This window comes from Leptonychotes weddellii, chromosome 2 (assembly GCF_054177405.1).
Source record: "Leptonychotes weddellii isolate Sample4059 chromosome 2, ASM5417740v2, whole genome shotgun sequence".
Classification (NCBI taxonomy): domain Eukaryota; kingdom Metazoa; phylum Chordata; class Mammalia; order Carnivora; family Phocidae; genus Leptonychotes; species Leptonychotes weddellii.
In genome coordinates, this window is record NC_138370.1 from 127,790,231 (window position 1) to 127,803,067 (window position 12,837).

Below are 12,837 nucleotides of genomic sequence, written 5' to 3' on the forward strand. Positions count from 1 at the left end.
TTGACTGGCCTATAGTATATATTGTAACTGTTGATTGCATATTGTTATTAAATATCATTATTATTATATGGCCCACAATAATTCTTATAGTACTTTGTACCTATTTGGTGACCAATGTTTTTTTTTTTTTAATTAATAAAATAAATTCTACCTCTTCCACATTTTTACTTTGTTGTTGTTGGTTTTTTTAAAGATTTTATTTATTTATTTGACAGAGAGAGACAGTGAAAGAGGGAACACAAGTAGGGGGAGGGGGAGGGGGAGAAGCAGGCTTCCGGCTGAGCAGGGAGCCCGATGTGGGGCTCGATCCCAGGACCCTGGGATCATGACCTGAGCTGAAGGCAGACACTTAATGACTGAGCCACCCAGGCGCCCCTTTTACTTTGTTTTTTAAGAAATTAACAGTTATTAATGGTCACAGCAAATGAGGCTCAGCCATACCATGCTCCTGACTATGCCTCTCTTCCAGACTCTAGAATTTGAATGAGACAGCTGGTGAAAGGCTACAGATCATTCCTAATAATAGCACATCTGTTGAGAATTTCAGCAAAAGATTAGATGGGTGATGGGTAAGCAATTTGTAGGGGTTGAGTGATTTGTATTTTCTCTGGCAGGATGTGTTAAATATGGAGCAAGCACATAAACAACCCATTTATTTACCTTGTAATATGTGTTTAAGGGAAAACCCTATTTTTGGACTTTAAGTATTCATCAATGTTTGTAGACTGGAAGACCTCAATTCCAGAAACTTCCTGGTGTGTGTGTGTGTGTACATGCACATGCTCATGTTTATGTTTGGACAGATGTGAGACCATAGCTTCCAGTCTGGAGGAATCTGGTCATGCAGGTCTAGCCTCCATCAACTTCTGTAATTTTGCCATGTATGTATGTTTGTAGTTGTGGTCATCTGTAGCTTGCCTGTGCCCAGAATTTCCTCCCGGGAATGATTTAACATTAGCACTTAAATTTTATGTTAACTCCAGAGTTTCCAGGGCTCTCAAGAGTCACTTTGTGGTCCCTTGGATTGGAACATCATAGCTTAGTTCTTTTCTGGTTCCATTGACTTAGTTGTAAGTTTAGATGTTCAATGTCATCCTGGAGAAGATGTACTTAATCACTGTTAGACCGTGGACCACTTTGAGAATTAGATAACATTATGAACTTTGCCCCCAGATAAACTTGTTTACTGAAACTCACACTAAATTTGCCTTGAAATGTCAAGGTTTCAAAGATCCTTGAGGTACATCTACAGACTCCTCAATTAAGAGATCCACTTGCATTCAAATGGCTTTATTGTGCAAGAAACAAAAAATTAAATGTGATATGGACATAAAATGTGAGGGGAGAAGAGAAAGGAGCCAAATCCATCAAAATTACATTCTCTCTTGAATGAAGGTAGATAAATGGCCAAAGGAGAGTTTAGAGTAGTCATTTAGCTTCATCAAGACCTATAAAAAATGATGACAGTTTAGGAATTTAGTTCATAGTATGCTAACAGTTCTCATGTACAATTTTATTTAGCTTAAATGATTTGTCTCTTATGTCTGTATCCAAGGATTTTATCAAATTAAATATTTAAATTTAAATATTTAAAATTGGCTTATAGTAACTGAAAATAATTGACTTCACCTAATATTTACACCAAGACAATGTCCTTAACATGCTTCTTTATAAGTAATATTATATACTGGTTTTAACTTAGAAATCTGGGTTCATGAATTTTGAACAATTGTAACTATTGAAATAATTATTATTTCATTAAAAACATAATCATGTAGCATTTTGAATCAATATAATATATAACTGTACTACTTGTTTTCATGTTGTCTCCGTTAATTTTCTCATTTTGTTTTCTAAATTTTAATAAGTCCAAAGTTTACCCAGCATCTTATCTTCTTTTTCCTACCATATGTCCTATTAAAGAGCAACTAAATAATGCAATTTATCGATACATTGATCTAAGGAAAACATAGTGAGTTTTCTGTTTTTCTGTATATTAGACAGTCCATATAGAAATAGATAGCAGAGTAATTACACTTTACTATCTGAAACCAGACAAGTTTGGTTTGGTTCCCAGTTTTGAATTTCTGAACTGTGGTAATTTACTTAAGATTCATGAGCCTGTTATTTTTCTTTTGTGAATTGAAGATAGTAATATAATCTGTTCCATATGGTTGCTATAGGAATAATCTGAGATAACTATATAAAGTTTTTATCATTTAGTTAGGACAGGGTATTGTTTAAAAATACATTTTAGCATTTACTGATTTTATTTTTCTAAGACAGTTGGCGGACTGATCAGTTTTTACAGTCTTTTCACAATATGCATTGTCACTTTATAGAAACCAAAATTACAAGAAAATGAAAGTTCAGAAAGGGTAATGACTTGTCTAAAGTCACAAGATGGAAGAAACAGCCCTCTGGTCTAACGCTGGTCTAACGCTATTCCTCTTATATCACAGGTCACTGTGTTGTATTTCAGATTATATAATATATAGACAGGTTGATGCACTGAAAATATTTATTGCCAAGAAACTCAAAATTTTCTATGTTATTGATCTTTCCCTTTAATTTCTTTCCGTAAGTTTCAGGTTATTTTAGACTCTGCCATTATTCATTGATCCAAATAATAAATGGAAGTATTGGCATCACATTTAAGGTTCTGAAAGTATTTTAAAAAAGATGCTGAAAGTATTCTTTTAGTATGTATGTGCTTTTAAAATTAAGAATTACAATTCTTCCATGGGTTCTCCTTTGAATACAAGAAATTTTGAGTGCTTAAACTTCATGGATCCTTTCAGAAATGATGTCTGAAATAAAGAAATGTGTGGGAAATGTATTTCCTCTTGCTCGATTCAGGGCAAAATTAGAGTGCAAGAACACAGTTAAATGTTTAAAATGTATTTAAACTCATATTCTATAGAAATGTTCTCAGAACATTTATTTTTGAGATAAGAAAAATCACAAGTTTAACAGAATATTTCACTCTACTTTCTGTGTGTATAAATAGGAATGAAATAAAACTAGTAGATTCGAGGAGTGTTTTGATTGTTGAAATAAGGTTTGATAATAACATCTCCAATTTTTCTGCATTTTGTAAAATAAGATATTTCATTTCTTATTGGAACAGAATCTAGTATATCAATGCTATGGCATTATCAAATTAAAATTATAATGAACCCATTTTGCCTGCTCTTATAACAGGCTTAATTTATCTATTATACTAGTTTAAGTATTATGATTATACCGATAAATCCAGGAATCTTGTCTGTACTATTTATTTTTGTCTTTTGCTCACTCACCTGTGTTGTCTTTGATGTTTCCTCAGAGTTTTTAGACCATAGGTGAAGTAACGGGAACTGTGGTAGTCTCAGGTGTGCTTGTGATGGTGAATTCTGTGAAAGCCTCTGAAGTGACTACAGTGTCCACTCTTGGTTCAGTGGTAGGAATAAGTGTAGGCTCAGCAGTAGCAATGGTATTGATGGTAGGGATGCCTGTCTTATCCTGAATTTTCTTTGCGGGGATGGCAGTAAATGATGGATGTAGGTGTGGGCGATGTACCACGGTGAGTGGGTAGGCATTTGGCAGGACTTGCCATTGAGGAATTTGGGCATGTGGCCTAACTGCAACTGGTTTTGCATAATATGGATAAGGCACATATTGATGATTAATTGGTACAGCTGGTCTATGTGGGTAGTAAGTGTGTTCATAGAGAGGATAGTTATTCAGCACATAATGAAATGGGATATACTTGGCAGTTTTCTGATTGAATGGTCTTTCATCATTTTCATGGCACTGTAAAAAGAATACGTTATGCACATGGTATTATTGTAGGCTAGAATGTAGAGATATCTTAAATCAGAACTTTTTAAAGTATATATTTTAGTGTTTGACATTGAATAACTACAGTATTGGAAATAGTGAACTCAGCAACCATATTATTTTATAAGATCCAGATTTGTACACTTCCCTTCTCCTTTTTGATTTTCAACAAATATTAAAAATAATATTAGTTTCAAACAAATTAGATGAAGTAATCCATAATATAAAACCACGTTGCCTAGGTCTTGGCATAGATGAAAAGCACTCAGTAAATGTGGGACATTATAATAAGTACAATAGCTAGAAAAATCTCATAGAGAGCTTTAACATACTGTGTACAAACTTAGCACACACACATAGGAATATATGTGCATATATAAATATTTTCATATATTTGTGTATATGTATATATGTATTCTTACCACATATTTGTAAATGTTTACAAATTTTATTTATCTAGAGACTAGGCTGAAGGCACATTTATTTATTTTTTTTCTAAATTAATTATAGCAGAATAGTAAAATAATGTGATGTGGGAGGATTCCTGGATTTATACTTTGGATTCTTTTCAGCTTCATTTTATTCATTAAAGATCAGTTAGGGAATTTCCCATTTTTATTTGTCTCTGTTGCTTATGTGCATTTATAAAAATATGTCATTAGATCTTTCCATATGAGTAAAACAAAGCAACAAAATTACCCTGCAAAGCAAATATTTCTCATGAAAGGAGACGTATTTAAATGTGTTCATTCAAACATATTTGGGGAACAAAAAGAGGAAGTAAATGCAAATGTATGAGAAGTATTCAAAGGTGGGTCAGAGAGGGATCTTTCCCCACGTCTTCAGTCAGGAGAGATACTAAACCTTACATTTGTTTTCCTTTATTCTCAATATTAAACTCTGAGACAGTTTTCTCACGCTGCAAAATATACCTGAAAACCCAAAACACATGACTTGGGTTATAAAAAGAATCCAAGATTTTCAGATGAATATTGAGGTTGATTCGTATGATTGGTTGCTAAAGTATTTTTTTCAAAGATTATTAGATTATTTTATGGGGTTTATTTATTAATTTTTAGACAGAAGGCATTTAAATATCATTGGACTTTGCATAATATTATACTTTAGAGTTCATGTCTCTACTAGAAATAATGAAAATAAACTTACAGTTGGTTGTTCCTGGTTTTGCACCTCTGCACCCTGCTGAGGTTCACAGAAATAAGAAATAAGTTAAAAAAAAACATTGGGTAGAGTCCAGATTTTTTTTGTGGTTTTAAAAATATTTTGTACTAAAGACAAAACATGGTTTCTTTGTTTTTATTTTAATATTGTAAAATATTGTAAATCATTCTCCATGGTTATTTAATCTATAAGGCCTGTGAATCACTCAAGAAATGACAGCAATAAACTATTTAAAATCTTTAAAATCACCACTGGGAAGAAGAAGAATTTAAGGTTGAAAACATATGATCATCTGACTCCTATGCCAACAAGTATACATGATATTTGCTTAAATGAAAAATATGAATAACCTATATTCAGTTTGTATTGAATGTACATTGGGTTTTTTGTTTGTTTTTTGAATGTACATTGTTAAAAATAAGAGGAGCATTGAGTATATTTTTTTTCTGCTCTCCTACCAAGATGATATATGAGGTTTATCTAGATTTTAAAAAATTGCCTTTCACATAACATTAGTATATAAATATTATATGATAATAGTGTTTTTTTAATCAACTTTCATTTGTTTTTATGATACTTTTCTTAATTCTGGATTGCAGCATGTATAGGGAATCAGAAGTGAGAAAACAATTTCCATGAGCATATATATAAAGCTTTAAAAACTCACAAAGGTTTTATAAAGTTTTGAGATGAGGTCGTAATGATGTGGAAAACAAAAGGAAAAGAAAAATTATTAAATTTTCTTACTACTTACAGCCCACTGACAAGTCCTTGAAACAGGCAGAGTGACATTCCTCTAGGGACTCAACTGCCTCAATGTTGACATTTTGCTAAGGGCAAAAGGCAATCTTAGCCTGACCCCCAGGATCCTGTAAGTCTACTTTAACATATAAAAATTCCTTTGGAAACTTCCTTTATCTCTACCCCCCAAGATACATGTTGGCAATCATCCCCCAAGCATATGACCCACCGATATACATCTAAAGGGTCTCATGACTAAGGTTTTATTAGACAGTAATAAATGACCTTTTCCCAACAATAGCTAGCCCCCTCAAGGTCTGGGAACCTTGCTTCCAAAATTCCTTATAGACTTACACTATCCCTAACCCCCTCCCAACTTGAAAGTATATAATGGGCCACTCCTCATGACCCCAGTGCAGTTCTTTCTGCCCACAGGTCCTGTCCCTATGCTTTAATAAAACCATCTTTTTGCACTAAAGACATCTCAAGAATTCTTTCTTGGCCGTCGGCTTCGAACCCTAATGTCTTTACTACATCAATAACATTAAGTGATATTTTTTAAGTGATAGATCTAGTTTAGGACTTTTCACACGTACCCTTTGGGTATAAAAAGACTCTAGAAACGTTTTGGAAGATGTAGGTAAAGAAAATCAGAAATTTGATAAAATAATAAAATTCAGGATATGTTGAGATAGAGAATTCTTTGCTCTAAATGTATTATATTACTAATTTAAAATTTAAAAAGTCATAGAAATATTATAGAAAGTTTGCCTACACTCAAAAATTCTGATAATCTAGACATCTTCATATAATATCAATTTGTACATATGTTCCTGGTATATGTTCATTTTAGTGCATTTCTTATATCTTGCTTTTTTTCAAGAAGCATGATCTCATATTATTTTTCAACTTATCTCATAGTTTTTATACATGGATAGTTATAGTTGAAAAATGAATGCTTAATGATTATGTCATGAAATGTTTATTCTTTATTGCTAACCATTAAGCTTCTTTCAAAAAACTGTTTTATTATAAATAGATAGATGAATAACATCTGTATACCAGTATCCTTTTTAATAGTTTTCATAGACTCCTTAAGATAGTTTTTAAAAAATGTAACTTTTGGGGGGACAAAAATTATTTGATAGGAATTATCAGATTGCTGTACAGAAAAGTGCCAACTTATAATGCCACCAATAGGCTATAAGAGTGTGCAACTCATCACATAATTGTTAGTAGTTAATATTATCCTGACTATATTTAGAGAGAAGGGATAAATTAACACATAAAAGATACAATCACGATATATGTATAATTTTGACTACTCATAAGATTGAATGGTAAATCTATAAACTTTTATTCTTCTTTTGAATTATTTGTTCATGTCCCTGGGACTTGAAGCCTTTGTGAAAATGGGAAGGAGTGTTTGGGATCTAGTTGCTTAAGTTGCTCAGGAAGAGGTTTCCATAGAGCAGGCAGCTGTGGATCATGTGATACTGCGATTTATAATAAGAAATACATATTTGGTCTTCATTCTAGTTTCTGGCACAGTTCTCCTAAAACGCTTGTAATTTCCTAAGTGATGGGAGTGCATTGGGGAAGAAGGTATCTTTTATTATGTTAAAATTACCTTTTATTATGTTATTTGGACCCCACCTAAGGATGGGGGCTGGTTGCCAGAGAAACCAACCACTTGATTTGAAGGTTGGGACTTTTAGTCCCACCCCCTGATCCTCCAGGGACAGGAAAGGGCCTGGAGGTTGAATTGGTTACCAGTGGTCAGTAAGTTATCCCTGTGTAATGAAGCCTCCATAAAAGCCCAAAAGGATGAGTTGGGAGAGCTTCCAGTTTGGTGAACACATGGACAATCGGGGAGAGTGACTTTCCTGGAGAGGGCATGGGAGCTATGCCCCTCTTCCCACATACCTTACTCTAAGCATCTCTTCCATCTGACTGTTCCTGAGTTCTATCCTTTTATGATAAACTGGTAATCTAGTAAGTAAAACATTTCCTGAGTTCTGTAAGCTACTCTAGCTAATTAACGAAACCCAAGGAGGAGGTTGTGGGAATTTCCCATCTATAGCCAGTCTTCAGAACTACAGGTAACAGCCTGGGCTTGCAACTAGTGTCTGAAGTGGGAGGTATTGTAGGTCTGAACACTTAACCTGTGGAATTTGACCCTATCTCTGGGAAGATAATGTCAGAATTGAGTTGAATTTTTCAACACTCTGGTGGTGTCCAAAAATTACTTAGTGTTGTGTGAGAACCGCCCCCCCCTGCCCAAAGCATATTGGAATTGTGTCCAGGAACCTAAAATAAGAATTTTCTTATTTAAATTTTAATCCCTGCCCTTCAAAGAGAAAATCCAAGTTTGGAATGTTCTGGTGGCCACAATAAAATGGAATTTCAAAGAATAAATGAAAGAAAATAAATGTGAAAGTCATAATAATGCAAATTTTTAAAGAGTTTGACTCTAAGAATTTACCTAATAGAATTATTTAATAGATATTAACTTAAAAGCAAGTTTAGTAATGAATTATGAAACAAGGACTAGTGCCTTCCAAAATTTATAACCTAAGAGATGATCATATAACATCTTCTGTTTGTCTTCTTGCTCTTGCTGTTGGCAAGGGATCCCTGAATGAACATGAAAATGAAACAGAGCAAAATCCAAAACAACAATGAAAGCAAGTAAAAAAAAAAAAAAAATCAAAAGAAAAAAGCCAAACCTTTTTCCTTGGTCCTATAGCTTTAACATACAGCATGCAATTCAAGAAAATTCCTGAAAACCATAGAATTGGATACTATTCCTGGGGAGGAGTCAGTTGACATTAATGGGAAGAGTATAACAAAAGACACAATGATGTTTGAATATTAAAGGTAAATGTGTCAAGGTCTTTGATACTGGTGGAAAATCTTTAACCAAACTCCTTAAGTTTTAAGGATTTAGTCCTTGTGCTTGCTTCGGCAGCACATATACTAAGAATTTAGTCCTTAAAGAAAATGGATCTGTGTAAGATAGGAATTTAATTAAAGGGATTTCTGATCCTGAACTATGATTTATGTATTTATTCTTTAGGAATTATTTTTAGAGCATTTTATAATCTAAAAATATTTCTACTATTGCTTTTTCCCCCAGAACGTATTTTCTGTATAGTGTGAGAATTTTAAGGGTTTTTCATATACAATAAAGTGTGATTTCTTAATTCCTGAGAGCTAAAAGCATATACAGAAGAACATGACTTTAATTTTGTAATATAAAATAAATAAAAAATAAGTTGCTTTTAAAAAATATAGCTAGTATGCAATTATTTTGTCCTATGGAGTGTAACTGCACTTAGAAATTTGCATAATTAGAACTTTTAAATAAAATTTTCTTAAAGTCTTACTACAAATTGATTAGATGAAATTAACTCACCAAAAATGGCAAGGCTAATGCAACGATTTTCACAACTAGGAAGAAACTCTTCATCATTGCACCTAAAAAAAAAAAAATTAAATTAAAAAGCTCTTTTATAATTTAGAAATGATTTGGGACAATTTCTGTTTGTTTGGGTTTTTTTGCTTTAAGGGAAAAAAGAGCTAGATTTATGGGTAGGTTTAGCCAGTGTGGAAAATCTATTTTATCTTAAGCTTTAGAAAAACCAAACTTGAGATTTTCAGGGATACAAGCTTTACCAACACTAGCATCAGTTTTAGGAAGAGAGTTAAAACATACACAAATCAGTGTAAGAGGAAAGAAAGTGGAAAATGCCACAAGTGTTTTTTTGCAGATAGAAGGTTTCAGTTAAGAGAATCATCAAATTCTTTGTGAAGGAGATGGCATATAGATAGGATTTGTCCATGGAGAGATAAATAGGGACAAAAACTTCCCAAATAGAGGAGAGGAGAGAGAAGAGAGGAGAGAAAGGAGAGGAGAGAGAGGTGAGAGAGGAAAGGAGAGAGAAGAGAGGAGAGGAGGGAGGGGAGGGGAGAGGACAGGAGAGGAGGGGAGGGGAGAGGACAGGAGAGGAGAGGAGAGGAGAGGACAAGAGAGGAGAAGAGAGGAGAGGAGAGGACAAGAGAGGAGAGGAGAGGACAGGAGAGGACAGGAGAGGAGAGGAGAAAGCCTTGGGGATATCCATGGACATTTTGAATGGAGTAATGTTTTATAAGAAGGGAAGGATAAAGTTGAAAAGAAAGTTTAGGGCAGCAAAAGGAGAGGCCTTGAATGCCAGGTGAAAGAGTTGGGCCTGGTTTTGTAAATAACAGAAACTAGTTGAATGGTTTTAGATTGGAGAGTGTTGTGACTATACATTCCTTTGGAGGACTGCGTTCTAGCCCAGTCCCTATCTCTGCTTGTTTAACTTTGGCCAAGTAATTTCCCTTGCCTGGACTTTCTCTTTCTAAACTATAAAATGAAAGTTTAACTTAGTGATTTCTAAAATTCTGTAATTCCATGATCAATCTAATGGGAACATGTAAGATGGAGGGAAGGGGGTGGATCCTAAAACTGCATTCTTTATAATATACTTCTGTAGTAATCATAAATGATATTATTGATTGTTTTCATAAGAAATACAGATATGGCAATTACAGTGGTTTTGAATATATATATAAAAACATTAGCCTTATCCTTATAAAGGAATATAGGGTTGTCACATCTGCTTGACTCTTTTTTATTTTATTTTTTAAAGATTTTATTTATTTGACAGAGAGAGACACAGCGAGAGAGGGAACACAAGCAGGGGGTGTGGGAGAGGGAGAAGCAGGCTTCCTGCGGAGCAGGGAGCCGAATGGGGCTGGATCCCAGGACCCTGGGATCATGAACTGAGCCGAAGGCAGACGCTTAACGACTGAGCCACCCAGGCGCCCCTGACTCTTTTTTTTTTTTAAAGATTTTTTTATTTTTATTTATTTGACAGACACAGCGAGAGAGAGGGAACACAAGCAGGGGGTGTGGGAAAGGGAGAAGCAGGCTTCCCGCTGAGCGGGGAGCCCAATGCGGGGCTCGATCCCAGGACCCTGGTATCATGACCTGAGCCGAAGGCAGACGCTTAACGACCGAGCCACACAGGCACCCCGCCCCTGACTCTTTTTTAAATAAATTACCTTTTTAGAAAGATTCATGTAACACTTCAAACCTTTAATATTTAAACACATATTGTATTTGTGAAGCAAGTACTAACTACATCTTGTTATAGCTCCTGTTATTGCCATACTTGTAATAGACTTGAGTCCTACAGACAGTTTTACAAAAGAGGGTCACAGAGTTAAAACCCAGGTTTGGACAGGGGAAGAACATCAGATTCTATTTGCCTCCATTCCCAGGTAATAATGATTAAGAAGGCTGTCTACTAAACTGACTTCAAAGCTGTTGATGGGATATCAGTGGATAGAAAAGAATTCTTATGGAATCAAATCTGTACAACTTACAGCAAACTCAAATTTCATTGATTATTAATTCTTTACTTGTCAGTTAACTTCTTTATTGAAATATATTTGACATATAACACTATAAATTTAAGGTATACAACATGTTGATTTGATACATTTATATATTGTAATATGATTGCCATTATAGTGATAATTAATACCTCTATCATGTCCTATAGTTACTATTTCTTTTTTGGGGGGGGTTGGAATGATTAAGATCTAGTCTTAGCAAGTATCATCAATATAGACAACAATACTGTATTATAATCATCAGATTATAAGATTAAAAGTTTTTAAAATTATAGACTGAAAAATAAATTTCTATGGTGAATAGGACTCCTCTTTAATTCTCACAAAATTATAACACACACACAGGCATATGCACATACACAAAACATTCTGTAAAATGATAATAATTCCTTTTTAGCATAAACAGAAACCAGAGAGATAAGACCATATGTTCCTTATCATCTACTTAAAGCAATTAGTACTTGAAGTTGCCTTCATCACTTGGTAAGATAGAAATGATTTGTGAAATAGTAGAACTATTCAGCTTTCATGAGGATACAAAAGGCATGTTTTAAAACAATAGTTATAAACAAAATTGTGACCTTTATGTAGAATTATATTTGAAATTTATTAAGGGATTGATCTGGATTATTATTATAAGTCATTTGCTGAAAAGTTACCCTTCCACATTTGTCTGTAGAAATAGGTTCTTTGTGTTAAATACCTTCTTTTTTATTTTTTTATTATTTTTTTAGTTTCTATGATTTTTTTTAAGTTTTTATTTAAATTCCAGTTAACATACAGTGTAATATTAGTCTCAGGTGTACAATATTTTGACTCAACACTTCTATACAACACCCCATGCTCATCACAAGTGCTCTCCTTAATCCCCATCACCTATTTCACCCATCCCCCCACCCACCTCCCCTCTGGTGACCATCAGTTTTTTCTCCATAGTTAAGAGTCTGTTTCTTGGTTTGCCTCTCTACCTTTTTCTTTAGAATTTACATTATCTTTAGTAGTTTATCAGTATCAAAACTTGACCTTTACCCCAAAGTGAAGTTAAAAGTAAATTTGATCATAACATCATTCAGAATCTAAGGTTTAGGATAGAAACTAATGTCAAAATCAAGTAAGACATACTCAAGCTTAACAATAAAAGCTAAGAGGAAGAAAATGTGCTTCTAAAATAACTTTGGTGGTATTATTACTAACTATTGTGAAAAGGAATCATTCTGTCTGGATGTTTCAATATAATTACCTTTCCTTTTGCCTGTCAGGTCTTGCTTGGCAGTAAGTTGAGTTGGCCTCTCAATTGTAGGGAAGACCCAAGGTAAATAACCGAAGACTTATTAAAGGGTATTAGTGCCTTGCATCACGTGGTTTTTTTTCCTCCTACATTTCACCGAATAGGAAGATGACAAAAAAGAAAAATTTGATGACAGCAGGGTCATCTTTGGGTCAGTCTTAGTTAATGAAATGCAGAGGGGGAAATAGAGTTGTCATTCATAAAGCTTGAAAAGAAACTAGTCATACTTTTTAAAGAATGAATTTTTATGTTTCTTAAAGTGTACAGAAGAGTTCTAAAAAATTAATAGCATTCTTAATTAACTAATCCTACCTATTTGAATTAAAACTGTTGTAAAAATAAAAGCTAACCACAACACT

General features: G+C 33.8%; 1 protein-coding gene across 2 annotated transcripts; it reads right to left on the reverse strand.

The window, feature by feature from the left end:
- Positions 1–1,274: 1,274 nt before the first annotated feature.
- On the reverse strand, positions 1,275–12,537 carry CSN3 (casein kappa). 2 transcript variants are annotated; one of them, XM_006729322.3, is made up of 5 exons: positions 12,431–12,537; positions 9,164–9,225; positions 4,990–5,022; positions 3,303–3,795; positions 1,275–1,448 (listed from the first exon to the last, which is right to left on the reverse strand). In XM_006729322.3, exons 2-4 carry the CDS (start codon positions 9,218–9,220, stop codon positions 3,334–3,336), a joined length of 552 nt encoding a protein of 183 aa, XP_006729385.2. In that variant the 5' UTR covers positions 9,221–9,225; positions 12,431–12,537; the 3' UTR covers positions 1,275–1,448; positions 3,303–3,333. The 2 variants fall into 2 exon arrangements, with proteins under 2 accessions (XP_006729385.2, XP_030879596.1); XM_031023736.2 differs by having other exon boundaries at positions 4,990–5,025.
- Positions 12,538–12,837: the final 300 nt, after the last annotated feature.